Below are 15,194 nucleotides of genomic sequence, written 5' to 3' on the forward strand. Positions count from 1 at the left end.
TTATGTCTTGCTGCTTTTAATGTCAATGTAAAGCACTTTGAATTACCTTGTGTTGAATTGTGCTATATAAATACATTTGCCTTGCCTTATTTCATTTCAATTGCTTCTTGCTGAGTCGTAATGCAGTCTGAGATTTGTCAGTCAAGATTTTCATCAACAAGCCTTCCTCTTATCTGCTAATCGATAGTAAATGGCAGACAGAAATTGAACTGTACCATCTTTTACAGGACCAGGAAAGCTCTGCCCTCTCCGGGCGGTCAGGGATGCTGGCCTCCTATCCTGCCCTCAGAAGAGTAAAACACAGAGCCTGCCCCGCTCAGATGCCGGAGAGAACTAAGAACATTACACACATTCACAGTTTTGTTCAACTATTTTTTTCCCCTGCATTTGTAGAAAATCTCTCTTCTCGGACTAGTAATAAACAGTAAGAGAGAAACAGAAAGTAGTAATCCTGCCACTGGAGGGCGCCGTGGGTTGTGTAGCTCAATAAGTTGATAATCAAAACAAGCACAATGCTTTAAGGTAACATTTTGACCTTTAATTCATATTTAGCGATAAACAACAATTAAAAATCCTCGATGAATGGCCAACACCAAAATAATTTATTAAGAAAATAAACATAGAATTTCAAAAATATACAGTCATCATACCTTATGAACACTGACCGAACTCTCAGCGACTAATTTGTCTGAAAACACATTCACATTGTGATCATAACAACTTAAAGACATGAAATACCTTCAATCGGGAGGTTACAGGCTGTGTGAAAATGCACTATGGAGGAGTTTAATGATTCGCAAAAAGCGGGCGAACTTCCCTGAGCAGGCCAGACGAAAGAACCGCAGACCTCTAGAGAGACATGTAAACCTCAGACCACGTGATGAGCCCATGATTTAAAACACTCCACCTGTGAACAAACACCAACACTGTACAAAAGTCTTGAGAGGATTTCCAATGACACATGTAACACTGAAGTCTGCCCCGTGAGGTGCTAATACTGCTGAACTGGAAGTCTGTGTTTAAGGTGCATCCATACGGGGGACCACCACGGTCACGTTTAACTCGGGCGAGGAGTATCTGCTGCTTTCACCCTCTGAAAAACAAGAAAAAACAAGTCAAGAGTGAATAGAGCTGCATCTGCAGCTTTAGAGCTCTGATTCATGTTGAGATGAAGAATATAAATTAGATTAAATAAGGCTTTTTCGCAGGAACTGATCAATAGCTACTGGTCTAAAATGTGAGCACTCAGGCTGATGAACATATTAAGTATAGCAGACGATGCACAATCGCACTGTGAAGTAGAAATATACGCAGAATGGGTTGCTGGGGATTTTATCTGCAGCCAGATTGGAGGCGGAGCCTCCAGACAAGGAGCTTTTGGGCTTGACCTTTGACCTTTTGGATCACAACTGGGTTTAGTTGCGAAGGATATCGCCCAAATCAGACGATTGCACCTGTTTCAGAGATTTCCTGACATCCCTTATGAGGGTTTGTCATCAGGTCAACGTCTACATCACGCCACTGAAACTACGATCAGAATGACTATGTGATTACTTAAACCGGACAGACACTGTGCGATTATCGGCTCGTTTTGAACCGATTTTCCAGTCGTGCGACTATTTTTTGGATCGGGCCGGATTTCGACCCAATCGTTGGTCGTGCCTCGTGCAGTAAATGTGGGGTAACGACGGAAGATCAACACCTCACGACGAGAGATTAACACCTCACGACGAGAGAGTAACACCTCACGATGAGCTCCCGATCACAAATTGTGTGCTCACAAGAAAATCAAATGTGTTTGAAATCCTGGTCGTGCTACGACCCGATTGGCCTCATCCTTTCACAGAGAGCATGCGCAATCTCTGATGTCACGTCAAAAACTATTATTTGTAGTTTAAAGTGTTTCAAATTCACATTACAAATGTTTTAATACCAGGAAAAAAGGCAGCATTTCCCACGTCTGCCCAGCCAATTCCTTGTCCAATCACAACGTTGTCTAATCTTTTTTCATTTATTGCCACACAGAATGGCACAAATTGCTAAAGGCTGATTTATGGTTCCGCGTTACACCAACACAGAGCCTACGCCGTAGGGTACGCCGTCGATTTAACGCGGAACCATAATTCAGGCTTAAGGTAGCGCGTTTGTTTTTTCTGAGCATCTTCGGTGTCTCCCACTTCCGGGTTTCTCCTCTTCCACTTCTTTTTGACGTTGCAGTTCCAGTAACAGAAGTCCGACGTGAGGATTATGATCGTATAGTGTGAGCAGACGGGTCGCATCAGAGCATCGGGACGTACAGTGTGAGACTCGTGGGCTGTGAACTTTTGAACTCAGCGATCTAGTCGTGCAGTTTGAGATGGGGCTGTCTCAAACGATTTAAAATATCGCAGTGTATGCCCAGCTTAACATGATCAATTAAGAATCGAGACTGGTTGACATTTCAAATCTCCATGGGAGAATCTTTAGTTCTGACACAGATGATCAGTTCATTAATAAGGTGTTTGACAGCAGATTAATACATCCATCACCAATCAGGAATACAAACAATCAACACTCCATCTCTGATGCAAGCTTAACAAATATGTTATCATCTTGCTTTCCCACATTTTCTTAGGTGAATTTAACATGCCAGAGTTTGACATTTGAGTAGGAAAAACCATTGTAGCCTTATAATGTGAATAACAGAAAAAGAAGGAATAAAAGCCCTGGCTGAGGATCTTTGATCAAAGATGAAGACGAGGAGCGCTGATCGTCTGGGTATCAGCCTCACCTGCGAGTAGTTGAACAGAAACGATACGGGCTCTGCTCTCTTGTAGTCGGGAGGGTTGGCGTGGGGGTCGTAGCCCAGGCGAGCCAGCATGGGGGCAATTTCAGCCATGTCATTAATCACGTCAGGCGGGATCTGCCCCACCCAATTGGAGAGGGCTTCTGTGTTGACGGGCTTCATCACCTGGTCGGTGGAGCGCTCCACCCTGCACACACAAACACTCACTTCATCCACGGGTTTGACACATTGATATGAGCTTTATGTAGAAGAGGGAAGGCTCTCAAGTGAATAATTAAAAGAATAATGACAACAAAGCACTCTGGGTAGTAATTAGATGACAGACATGGTAATCAAGAGCATGGGCGAAAATTAAATGTGTTGCTTTGATCAAAAAGGTAAATAATTCATATTTTACCATTTACTTTTAATTCAAATGACAACAATCTACACGATATCTTTAAGTACACAAAATTTTAGTCAAAAAAGGGAGTCCAAGGCACTCTTCTTGTGGAAAAATATAAAAAGCCTTTATTGAAACATGGCTAATAAGTATAAAAACATGGGAGCGCTCCCATGTTTTTATACTTATTAGCCATGTTTCAATAAAGGCTTTTTATATTTTTCCACAAGAAGAGTGCCTTGGACTCCCTTTTTTGACTAGATATTGTTTTTTTCCCCAACACCAAAGAGCACCTTCAAGATTTTTTCTGAACAATTCCCTGAGCACTTCGGATTTTCTCTTCACACAAAATTTTAATTTACAAAGTGCTTTTCTAGACCTCCAAACAACCAAAAAAAGTAAAATCTGAAAAGCTTCAGGTAAATGTCAGGGAAAACCTTCAAGCCTAGAGCAAAGGGATCCTCAAGATTTCTGTTTTCAAACATCAAGTCAAATCACCTTGAAAAAAGAAAAATTCAAACTGCAGAAACCACAAAAATCCACATTTTGGGCCAATGTGTTTCTAAGGAGGTTATGAAACGTCTGTGTGACTAATACTGCCCCAGCCATTGCATAACTCATCAAAATTAAGGGTGCTAATTCTCTTAGACTGCGACCCAATTCCTGTAAATACACTGAGAGTTTGGGGTTGGCAGGGTGCATCAGCCAGATGCTCCACTTGATTTATGACAAACAAGTCAAAAAGCAAATTAAAAGGCTACAGTGGGAGGTCTGCAAACTTTGCTTGACTTTTAAAGGTTTGGCTGCTTTAGAGAAAAACTCAAGTACATGACAAGTGTCGTCTTTCTATGTTCGCATTTACCTCACAATCCCGGTCCACTTTATACAAGAGAAAAAAAGACAAGAAACAAACAATAATTCACAAACTAAGCCCTTTCAGATGACAACCAAAACCATGACTGTAGAGAGGAATGATCAGAATTGTAAAAAGAAAAAACCTTTTTTTAATTATTTGAAGATGATAGTAAACTGGATATTTGTTGTTGTTTTTTTTTACTTTTATTTAAATGAAAACAAGTGTTTCACTCTTTCTTTAGCATTTCTGCAGATTTAATAGGAGCGCATGATTTTCTAACTAAATATAAAAAACTATTTCATCAATCAAAAGTTAAAATCCCTGGTAGGAGGTACTGTCATCACATGACACTGAGTTGGAAGTACTTGAGAAACAGCTGTTGTTAGACTTATCTTTATGAGACTTTTTTTTTTACACAGTTATGCCCCTTGCTATGTGTTCATTATCCACATGTAGTTTGGGGACACTAAACTAAATAAATAAATCCGGGAGTGTACAGCATTCAATTCTTTAAATCATCATTCATTCCAAACAAGACATTCCAGGCACTTTTCATCATTTTTTTCTGTTATCATCACTATCAAATTTCATGGCCCTCAACTCCAAGGAACTTTTTAGATAGGTCTCTTAAGTTTGCATCATCCTTAAAAATGTTTAGGACCAGCTTGGTGGGGAATCTCTTATCTAGGCAAAATTAATAGGCTATTCTAATTGAAATGAAATTGCCATTTTATGGATATTTTTTGTTTGTGTGTTTATTGTGTTTTTCTTTGTTTCTTTTACCTTTCTTTTCTTTTTCTATTAATTGATTTGTTTTTGTGATTTTGTATTGAGGGGGAGGATTTTTTATAAGCCCTTCGGGCTTCTTTTCCTCTCCTGCACAATTATTTCTCCTTGTATTGTTAATATAATTACTGTTTTATCATTGTGCATATGAATAAATAAATAAAAAAAAAAAAAAAAAAAATCGTGATGAGTTGCTCTCCATCCGTTTCCATCAGGAAAGTAACAACAGGGTTGTTTTTCTTGCTTAATCAACGCAAAATTTAAATCATTTGTTTCAAGTCTCTTTTACACCCCCACAGTACAGTTACTTAAAAGAAAAAAAAAATGAATAAAACCCTCCAGAAAATGCCAGCCACATGTATGAAATCTGATGGGAAGCCTTTGGACATTATTGGCATATAAGTGAATGTAGATGACCACGGTGAACCTGCTATGAGGGTCAGGGTTAGGATTACGGTCACAGTGAGTTTCCCTGCTAGAGAGGTGTGTGAGCTGCTCCAACTGCAGATGCTTTTGTCAAAGCAGGAAAACCTTTTGACCTAAATTGCAGTCTGAAAGCCAGCAGGGTGGGATTTACATAAACAGATTAATATCTGTGCAGCTCTCCCTGGTCCACACGGCATGTCCATGGATACGCAGGCCTTTATAAACATGATTACGGTGAGAAACCCACGCAGCACAAAGCAGGGCAGTTAGTGGATTTTCACTTATTTCCTGTCATTTTCGGTATTTAAACTGATCACTGATCCCAAATTCAGACGCTCGCAATCATAAAATCAGTTGTGTTTAGAAGTTTAAAGCTCATCCATGAATCAGTCTCAGCTGCCAGGCAGCTGCATGTTTGATGCATTTACGACGGCAACAGCCCTGTATGCGTAAAGATTGAGCTGTTTGTGTGATGAAGCAGGATCTCCCCACAATGAACGTGTTCCACTTATTCATTCATCTGTTTATTTATCTTTGTTCATCTTTATAAAAAGAATAGAACATATTTGTCCTGTTTTGTCTAAATGTCAGTTTAAAATCTACAGTTTTACTTTTACCGTGCACATCCCGTAGAGATACCGCCTGAAAATGAGAGTCATTATCCTCAATTATAAACGCGCCTCCACCCACGTTATGACGGGCAGTTTTCCATTCAGCCTCCCTGTGCTGATCTCTGGAGCACGTCTGTTTGGAACTACTTAAAAATAAATCAATTCATCTGTTTAAAAAAATGTTTTAAAAGATGCTGTGAAATTTGGCAAAGCTGGCATGTCTCAAAAACTAGCTCTGAGATATCCTTATTCAGCTCACGGGAATTTAGGCTGCGAAGGCTGAATATTCAGCTGGTTTAGGCGACTCGTCTTCCATCAGGGCTAACAGCGCTATTCACAATTTAATACTTCAAACATATCAAAAACTGAGCAAAACGCTGACCCGTAGGACACTTCCGTGTCCTCTGAACACGGGGTCATGAAGTGCAGTTACCATCAAAATAATAATAGTTTTAATTTAAAAAAGCCATTTAAAGGCATCCATCTTTTTGTACTTGGGGAGATTTCAGAAGTTAAAGAACAGCAAAAACTGAAAAACTGCAACTCTCAGATGGGATCCAGATTGTGTTTTCACATTGATCCCCTTGAGGTCATTTCGTTGTGCAGATAGTTTCAGTTTGGTGTGCTGAGGTTTTGAGCTGCTGTATCTGCTCTTGACACCACAACAGGAAGAATGAGCCGTCGTTTTAGGCAACATGAAAGATGACAAACAAAACTTTAGCCAACAGAAAGTAAGATTCAGAAACACAGAAATCATAGAAACACACCAGAAAACTGCCATCTGCCATCTGCATGGCTGGAGGTTTCACACAGACACGCAGACACACACACTTTAAATTCTCACTTGGATAGAGACACGCCACCAGCCTTCCCAATCAGTTCTTCGTGGTGCAAGACCGATGCGTCCCACTGCAACTCTAGGAAGTGAAGCAACTTCCTCATTTCCGGCTCCGGGTGGAGGACGAGCTGCTCGTAGTAGACGGGCAGACACCTGGACTCCCCGGCCGTTTGGCACTGGCTGAACATGGTCTCCACCGCACTGCTCCACTTGGTCAGGCAGTCCCTGTAGCTGGTCAGGTCGAAACCCGAGATGGTCACCTTCAAACGGAGGAGAAGATCAGCACAGGGGGCATGGGCCATCAGCATCTATTTACTAACCCCCTTTTACATAAAAGTCTGGGAAGAAAAGTTCTGCTTTCAGCCCTGATAAGAGAAAACAAGAAAGCAGAAGAAGGAAAAACAAAGAGCAAGCTTACCTTGCGTGATATCATGGAGTGGACGGTTGCTCGTCCATCTCGAAGCATGAGCACAAATTTAGCTTTAGGGAAGATGTGTGCCAAATAGGACAGAGATTTCAGTGCGAATGGGTCCTTGTTGCAGAGACGAGCGGCCGGCTCTCCGTGGCCGACGATCACCTGCAACACACCGGAAAACAGTTTCAGCATCAGACCTTCACCTTCTTACATGGACTGGGATCTTTACCGTCTACAATAAACACATACAGTCAGTGGGCGAGCTGTTGTGTCTTTAAGATGAACTAATTATATCATCGTGCAGAGGACAACAAGCATATTTGTGGTCAAATACTTTTGAGACAACTCCTGCTTTAGAAAGCAACGTGACATGAAGAAAACTGGGAAGACAAGTACAGACAGACCACATGTGGTCTGGCTGTCTCACTGAGGAAATCGCTGATGAAGAACTAAAAGGTCCTGGAGTGACTGATGTTTTATTCTGAACGGGTCATTTAGCCTATTGAGGAAGTGCAAGATGTCTCCTCCTGGGTGGAGGATCAGAGGATTGCATTTACCATATTTTCTGGACTATAAGCCGCTACTTTTTTCATAGGTTTTCAACCGTGCAGCTTATACAAAGGTGCAGCTATTCTGTGGATTTTTCTTCCACCGCTAGGGGCGCTCTAACCGGAATTAGAATCAAAACTAAGACAAAATAAATGCAAAGAAGAATACACCACTTCTTCTTTAGCAGATAGAAGTAGGTAGAAGCAGATTTCAAACAGATAAATAGATAAATAAATACTGGTTATTTTCTCTTGGTTCTGTCCCGTTTTAATCAGCAAAGTTGTCGTGTTAAAAGACACTGTTAGGAAAGGATCTATTTAGGTACAAACATGTACATCATTTACACTTCAAAATCCTTCTGTACATGTAGTAAATATCTAATCTAACAACATAAATATCTGCGGCTTGTATATCTTTTTTTTTTATTTCTTTTTTTTTTTTAATAGAGCAGATGCGGCTTATGTGCAGGTGCGCCTTATAGTCCAGAAAATACGGTAGTTGCCATAACTGTGCAAAAGTAAGGACATCAACCTCCAGTTAAGATACTAATTCAATTCAATTTTATTTGTAACGCGTCTAATACAACAAATGTTGTCTCTAGACGCTTTCCAGAGACCCAGAACATAAACCCCCGAGCAATTATTACATTAATGGCAGGTAAAAACTCCCCTAGTGGGAGAAATGCCTTAAGCAAAACAGTGGCAAGAAAAACTCCCCTTTAGGAGGGAAGAAACCTTGAGCTGAACAATCGTGCGTGTTTATAGGTGCAGAAGTGGTTGTTCTGTTCTGATCCACCCACCTCTAACAGGAAGGCCCGTACAGCCGAGTCCAGCACCTGGTCAGTCACGCCGGCCTCGTTCAGGCGGATCCGCTCCTTCACCGAGCGGCTCCAGGTGGCCCTCATGGCCAGGAGGCGAGGGATCACGCGAGTCTCCTCCCCGCAACGCACGGAGTTATGGGCGTCCAGCATGACGCGCATCAGGGTGGTGCCGCTCCGGGGGAAGCCCCCGATGAAGATGATGGGCGTGTCTTCGGGGAAGTTCTCCGTCAGCGACAGGCTCTGGTTGCCCGAGCCGAGGTTGAGCTCCATCCAGCGGTGGCGGTGGCTTTTGGGAGGGCAGTCTATCCCGCTCATCCCCAGGTAGAGCAGGGAGACGGAGCAGAGGAGCACGCAGCCCAGCAGCAGGTTGGTCCTGGAGCCTCTCATGGTCGCTGGACGATCTCCGGGGGGCTGCTGAGACCCAGAACAGCTCGAGCTTGAAGGTTATAGGTCAGCCTGTCAGGCTGATGGGGGATGAGTGCAAGAGAGGGAGCTGGAAGTGATGCTGAAGACGGTCCGGACTGGAACAGCTCATCACTCCTCTGCAGCTCCTGTGGCTCGTTTCTGGGGAGCAGGGTCAAGGCCCGCGGCGCTCCATCGCCAGCTACATGTCCTGCTCATTGCTCCTACCTGAAAACGGGACAAACACATTACACATCTAAGCAAGAGCTGCACCAATCAGATCAGATCTCTCCTTATCATATCTGACAATAAAAAAAACAACCAGTTTTGTCAAGGTTTGACATTCCCCCCAGCCTTTCAGGCCCCGTTTACACGTAGCAAAAACTGAGGCGTTTTCATGCGTTTTGGCCGTTCGTTTACATGAAAACAAAGCTCAAAGTCACCAAAAACGATCATTTCTGAAAACTCCGGCCAAAGTGGAGATTTTCAAAAACTCAGTTTTCACGTTTGCGTCTAAACGGAGGAAAACGGAGATTTAGGCTTCAGAACGTCACATTATGAGACAGAAACGTCACCAGCGTCATTTGTGCGACCTGTGTTTACAATTAGTTTGGCCACCGTCAATATTTTCTTGTATTTTACCTGTTTTATATTCTAAAGTCACACTTAAAAGTAACTCCACTTCTCTGTCACTCCAAACAAAAGACTCTCGTTCCGTCTTGGAAGTAAAGCCTGAATTATGGTCCCGCGTTAAATCGACGCAGAGCCTACGGCGTAGGGTACGCGGCGATGCGCGCCGTACGGTGCACGTCGCCGCGTAACCTACGCCGTAGGGTGTTGCTCTGCGTTGATGTAACGCCGGACCATAAATCAGCCTTAACTGGAAGTTACACGTGTCATTTGTTGATGTTTTTTCCAGGATTCTGATTGGCTGGCATGACGTTAACAGCGTATTTATGCGGATTCGTGTAAACGAAGAGATTTTGAAAACGATCTCGTGTAAACGATGGAATTTTTCAAAACGTAGAGGGGGAAATATCCGTTTTTGTAAATACCCGGCTATGTGTAAACGTGGCCTCAGTTTCTGTTTTGCCCCGCCTGTGTCCCATCTGCCCTGGTTGTGTCTGCACCTGTGTCTCGTCATGTCTCGTTATCCCCTGAGTATATCTGGTCTTGTCATTCCCTTGTTGCCTGTCGGTCCGTACTGTGCTTCCCTCCATGTGCTCCAGTTTTTTGATCCCTGTTCCTGTTAGTTTTCATCCTGCCAAGCAGCGCTTTTGGTTTTTGGTTTCTGGTTTTTGCCTCCTTTTGTGGAATAAATTCTTGTTTTTTGAGAACTCCTGCCTCCGGCCTCCCTCTCTCTCCTGCATCTGGGTCCTCACCACACCAGCCTGACAAAGGCCTGACAAGTTTGTCAATGATTGTACGGCGGACTGTAGCAGATATAATTACCTCTCAGATTTAACTATTTCCTAAAAGCATAAATTTGAATATTTTGAATTTCCAATGAAGAGCTCTGAACATTAAGCACTGCTCTTTACGAGCAAGTGATTGCAGGCGATCAGGGAAGGATGGAAATCCTTGTTTTGCCAAGAACACACACTTTCACCAAGCCTGAAATGCATCCAGTTCCTGCTCACAAAGCAACCATTAAGCCCTTCTCCCCCCGGGGAGCCCGAGCCATATCAAAGTTCACTGCGGCACGCTGCACACGCACTCTTAGGAAACAAATCTGTGGCCATTAATTACTCCCTGGTGTTTTTCTCCGCGCTGCCGGTTTGTGTCGCCCTGAAACGTTGAGGAAAATGTGTTAGAGCTCCTCTTACTACTGAGCACGTGACACTTCCCCATTTCTCTTAAACACTGAGAACCTAAATAGCATTGCCAGCGTAAGCCCTCACTATTTCCTCTTTTAACATGCAAACCAAAATAGAGAAGCTTGTTTAGAAGGAAAAAAGAAGCAGTGAATCAGTCAGCAACTTCTTATGAAGGGGTTTATGAAAGTTTGAAAATGCTGATTGCAGCAGTCGTTGAACGTTTCGTAGGCTGCAGCGTATAATCTAAATAAAGTATGGAGCTCATGCACAAGCCATTCGGAAATTTGCCTCCATTATTCTGTGGTTTCTTTCTAGGATCCAGACTGCTTGTGGGGGGAACCCAACATCTGGATGCCACGTGGAGAGCACTGCCCTCCGTGGGCTGGAGCGGCCTGCTGGAAAAATCGCTAATGATCAGAGCTGAGAAGGAAGCTGGACGTGAGCCCAGCGGAGCCGGGCGATGACACCAGGGTGCTCCCTCAGCTCTGCTGGGTCCACTCCTACCTACCAGCTTTATCTGGGATTCTCAAGCGCTCTGGTCCGGAGATCCGGCCACTGGCAAGTTCAAGATCAGCCGAGCTGCTTTTGTTGCCATCAGGTTTCAAAAGCAACATTACAAAGGTGGAAAAAGTATGTAACCCCCTCCCCCCCACACACATGAAAAAGGGTTCACTTTTTTTCCCCCCTTTCCCCCTAGCTATATCAGTTAGAGCTGTTTACGTTTTAGATTTCCTTTTCGTTAATACTAGAATCCTGGGAGTGGCACAAAATTCACTTCAACTTCCTGACACTGCACAAATCTCAGAGAGAGATTTATGAGCAGCCAGACAAAGAGACAAAGACCAGGAACCCCTGGACGTACACGATGGAGAAAAAAGCAGTTTTCTTCAAACCAGCCCTGGGTACTGAGGAACGTGCAAACTGACCCTGAAAAGGCCACGCGTTTACTGATTACAGAAAAAGCCAACAAACAAGTCGGTGATAAGCAGAGAATAATGACCTGTGGCCTCATGGCTGACAAGTTGAGCGTGACGTCACAGAGCAGCACTTTGACACCTTTGAGCAGAAAGGCCGTCAGGAAATCCAAACCACGGTCACCTCCTCCTCATTGGTTTAGGTACAAAACCCCAGACTTCCTGCTGTTTTTAGTTGTTTCTGCGAATCCTACCTACTGAACTGGTATTTTTGCCTTAAGCTTTAGCTCCAAATGAATGTTATGCTGCGCCCCAGACCTCTCTCAGTGGCTGACTAATGTGTATTACATGAAGCTACAGGGAAGCATTGTTCCACTGAAGTAAGCCTCATTGTTTTCCTGGCAGCTCAATCGCCGTTTCCTCAATACCCACAATTAGTCCATATATTACCTTTGATCGCTTTTAGTTCCTGGTTGCTAATTCAATTCAATTCAGTTTTATTCAGTTTTACTTATATAGCGTCTATTACAACAGAAGTTGTCTCTAGGATCTTTCCAGAGACCCAGAACATGAACCCCCAAGCAATTATTACATAAACAATGGCAGGTAAAAACTCCCCTAGTGGGAAAAAAGCCTTAAGCCAAACAGTAGCAAGGAAAAAGTCCCCTTTAGGAGGGAAGAAACCTGGACCAGGACCAGGACCATAAGGACCCCCTGAAGACCAGCTGGACAGAGCAGGAAAAGAGAAGATGTTTCACCTATAAAAACGTGATATGCATGAGTAGTTCATGCTGAGGGTTCATCTTAAAGACCTGTTTGTTTTCCCTCCCAACCAGGGGCGAAAATCCCGGGGGGGACAGGGGGGACAAGTCCCCCCCATTAGTAAAGCTGTCCCCCCCTAGAATAATTTGAGACAGAATTAATAATTTTGGAACAATGCAGTAGTATTTAGTAGTGATGCACCAAAATGAAAATTTGTGGCCGAAACCCAAATAATAATAAATAGTAAAATCTCATTACACTTAAAACAAGAGTCATCACCAGAAAAATAACTTGTTATTCGACAATTTTCAACTGTTTCAAGTAAATTTTCACTTGAAATAAGTAGAAAAATCTGCCAGTGCGACAAGATTTATTTTCTCATTACAAGCAAAAAAAATCTTGTTCCACTGGCAGATTTTTCCACTTATTTTAAGTAAAAAATCTACTTGAAACAGGTGAAAATTGTTGTTTTTTTCCAGTGATGAGTCTTGTTTTAAGTGTAATGAGATTTTTTTTAACTATAAATGATAAACTAGAAATAAGACAAATATTCTTGTTAAGATTTTGGGTTTTTGCAGTGTATTATGTCAGATGTGCTGTATTATTGCCACCTTCCACCTAATACCATTGTTTTGTATTACTCTAAGAAAGGTCTTCTGCCTGTTTGCGAGATAGAGTTGAAAATGTCAAAATGCTGTATTAAAGGAAGGCTAAAACTTGTATTCCTTGTCCCCCCCTGGATTTATTCTCTAAAATGTTACTGTTTATTGTCCCCCCCCCCAACTATGAAACGGGATTTTCGCCCCTGCTCCCAACATAATCCGTGTGATCCAGTTGCATATAAGTGGGTTTAAACACGGACGGGTGAGAGACAGCTCTGCTCCGTGTAAACGGGATTACCGTGGATCGCAGATCGCAGATTACAGATCACAGATTACAGATTACAGATCACAGATCACAGATTACAGATTTGCAGATCGCAGGCCCAGTGGCCAACATCTGGCCTGCTGTGGAGAATGAAAGCATGCAACCCCCCAGCCAGCCAGGTGAACGACCTGCAGGGAAGTAAAGACAGCACGACATCACCTGGCCCGACGCGTCGCTCCGCTGCGCGTTTTAACCTCTGCTAAACACACATTCACATGCATGTCACCTCACCGGGCTCCGTCAACCCGCCGACCATCGAGGGGGAAAAGAGGAAAAAAACATACACCAGAACCTTGATCCAAAAGGCTGCAACGTGTAGCTCCTGTCTGTCTCCGCCTGCACGTCGTCTCTCTCCCTCCTTCTCTGTCTGCCCTCAGCCCGTGGAAGTCACGTCCACCATGTCCATGTCGCGGTGGGAAAAGCACGTAGTTACACAACGTTTGAGGTTTAACTTCGGACCCTGGAAGTGGAGGGATCCCTGCCGTCCGCGGAGACAACACACACACGCACGTACAGACACGGTGGACGCCAGCGCAGCCTGGCGCAGCCGCAGGCGGGGGGGAGGACGCTGATTGGTCTAGACCAAGCGCAGACGCAGGCGGAAAGGAGCTCGCTGATTGGTCCAGGCGCAGCCGCAGGCATAGAGGCGGTCGCTGATTGGTCCAGGACAACAGAATTCGTCTGCTTGGAGGATTCCTATTGGTCGACGTGTTAAAGGGCAATTCCGTCGCTACGACGGACCTTTTTTTTCCTTTCTTTTTTTTTTTTTTTCCATTACTCGAGGCTAAAATTACTTTACCACATCGATTGGTGTGCTCTCAGTAAAAGTCCACCGGGGAAATGTAATCACAGTATGGGATTTGTGGGGGTTAAAGCCGCCTCTTTTAATTTACCCATCTTTTCATTAGCAACAGAGTTTGGTTGAGGATCCTCATGATAAATCGGGGCCCTCTTAAGTACATAAGTAAGCCTGTCAAAATGCAATAAATAAAACATTAAATAACCACAAACGCTAATGCATAATGAATTAAATAGATAAATAATAGATTAAGAACTTTTCAGAAAATACTGTAAATTTGTTTCTATCACAAAGATTCTGAATATTATTTCTCATTCCTATAACCTAGCTATTAGATTACAAAGTCATATCAGTAAAACCTCTCACCATACATATTACCAACAGTACCAACAGCTGCATCCCTGTTGTTGTAAGTTGATGCACTGTAACTGAAATTGTATTTAGGCAAATGACAAAAACAGGTTGCAAGGCAGCCGGAAACCCCGTCGTCTGTGCAATCTAGTTAGTTCTCCTATGTTGGAATAGTGCCTGCGTTCATATTTGCTAATAAACCACAGAAAAGATTTCCAAACATTCAAGCACGGAACCAAACATTGTGAGAGATTTGTTGCAACAGGGAGCCTTAATATTGCTGTGAACGTAATGGTCTAATGTGACTGACAACAGATGTCCATTGTTGAAAACACACCAAGTTATTTCAGAAACCTGAACTTTTTTGTTCAATTTTTGAGTACGATGAACATCAATTTATACTCTCATGAGATGATTGAAGAGTGCAAACATTCATTTTCAAATACAGGTATTTTTGATGGCATGCAAAGCTGTTTTTTTCCCGTCATATACATATTTTTGAGCAAGTTACTGATGTGTCCACTCCTTTGGGGATCTTGCAATCTTCACTCTTTGCCCCAAGAAAAGGCAGCGACAGCGATAATCCTATTAACTTTGGTATGTGCAAAATCAGCTTTTCCCCCTTCCAACCAGTGTTTCTTTTCTCTTTCTGTTGAAGAAACAGTATTGCTTGTATAACTACATTTTCCTTTTTTGTTTTTTCATTGTTCAACTGGTCGTGAACTGGTATAACACATGGTATCTTGATAGAGGG

At 43.0% G+C, this 15,194-nt stretch overlaps 1 protein-coding gene across 4 annotated transcripts; it reads right to left on the minus strand.

Annotated features, from left to right (window-relative positions):
* Positions 1-516: 516 nt before the first annotated feature.
* On the minus strand, positions 517-15,194 carry LOC133459591 (protein-tyrosine sulfotransferase 1-like). 4 transcript variants are annotated; one of them, XM_061739698.1, is made up of 6 exons: positions 14,952-15,194; positions 8,448-9,098; positions 7,103-7,261; positions 6,691-6,944; positions 2,771-2,972; positions 517-1,093 (listed from the first exon to the last, which is right to left on the minus strand). In XM_061739698.1, the coding sequence occupies exons 2-6, from the start codon at positions 8,853-8,855 to the stop codon at positions 1,058-1,060; spliced, it is 1,059 nt and encodes a 352-aa protein (XP_061595682.1). In that variant the 5' UTR covers positions 8,856-9,098; positions 14,952-15,194; the 3' UTR covers positions 517-1,057. The 4 variants fall into 4 exon arrangements, with proteins under 4 accessions (XP_061595682.1, XP_061595679.1, XP_061595678.1 ...); XM_061739695.1 differs by lacking the exon at positions 14,952-15,194 and adding an exon at positions 13,583-13,823; XM_061739694.1 differs by lacking the exon at positions 14,952-15,194 and adding an exon at positions 13,575-13,823.

Source organism: Cololabis saira, chromosome 14, assembly GCF_033807715.1.
Source record: "Cololabis saira isolate AMF1-May2022 chromosome 14, fColSai1.1, whole genome shotgun sequence".
Lineage (NCBI taxonomy): Eukaryota > Metazoa > Chordata > Actinopteri > Beloniformes > Belonidae > Cololabis > Cololabis saira.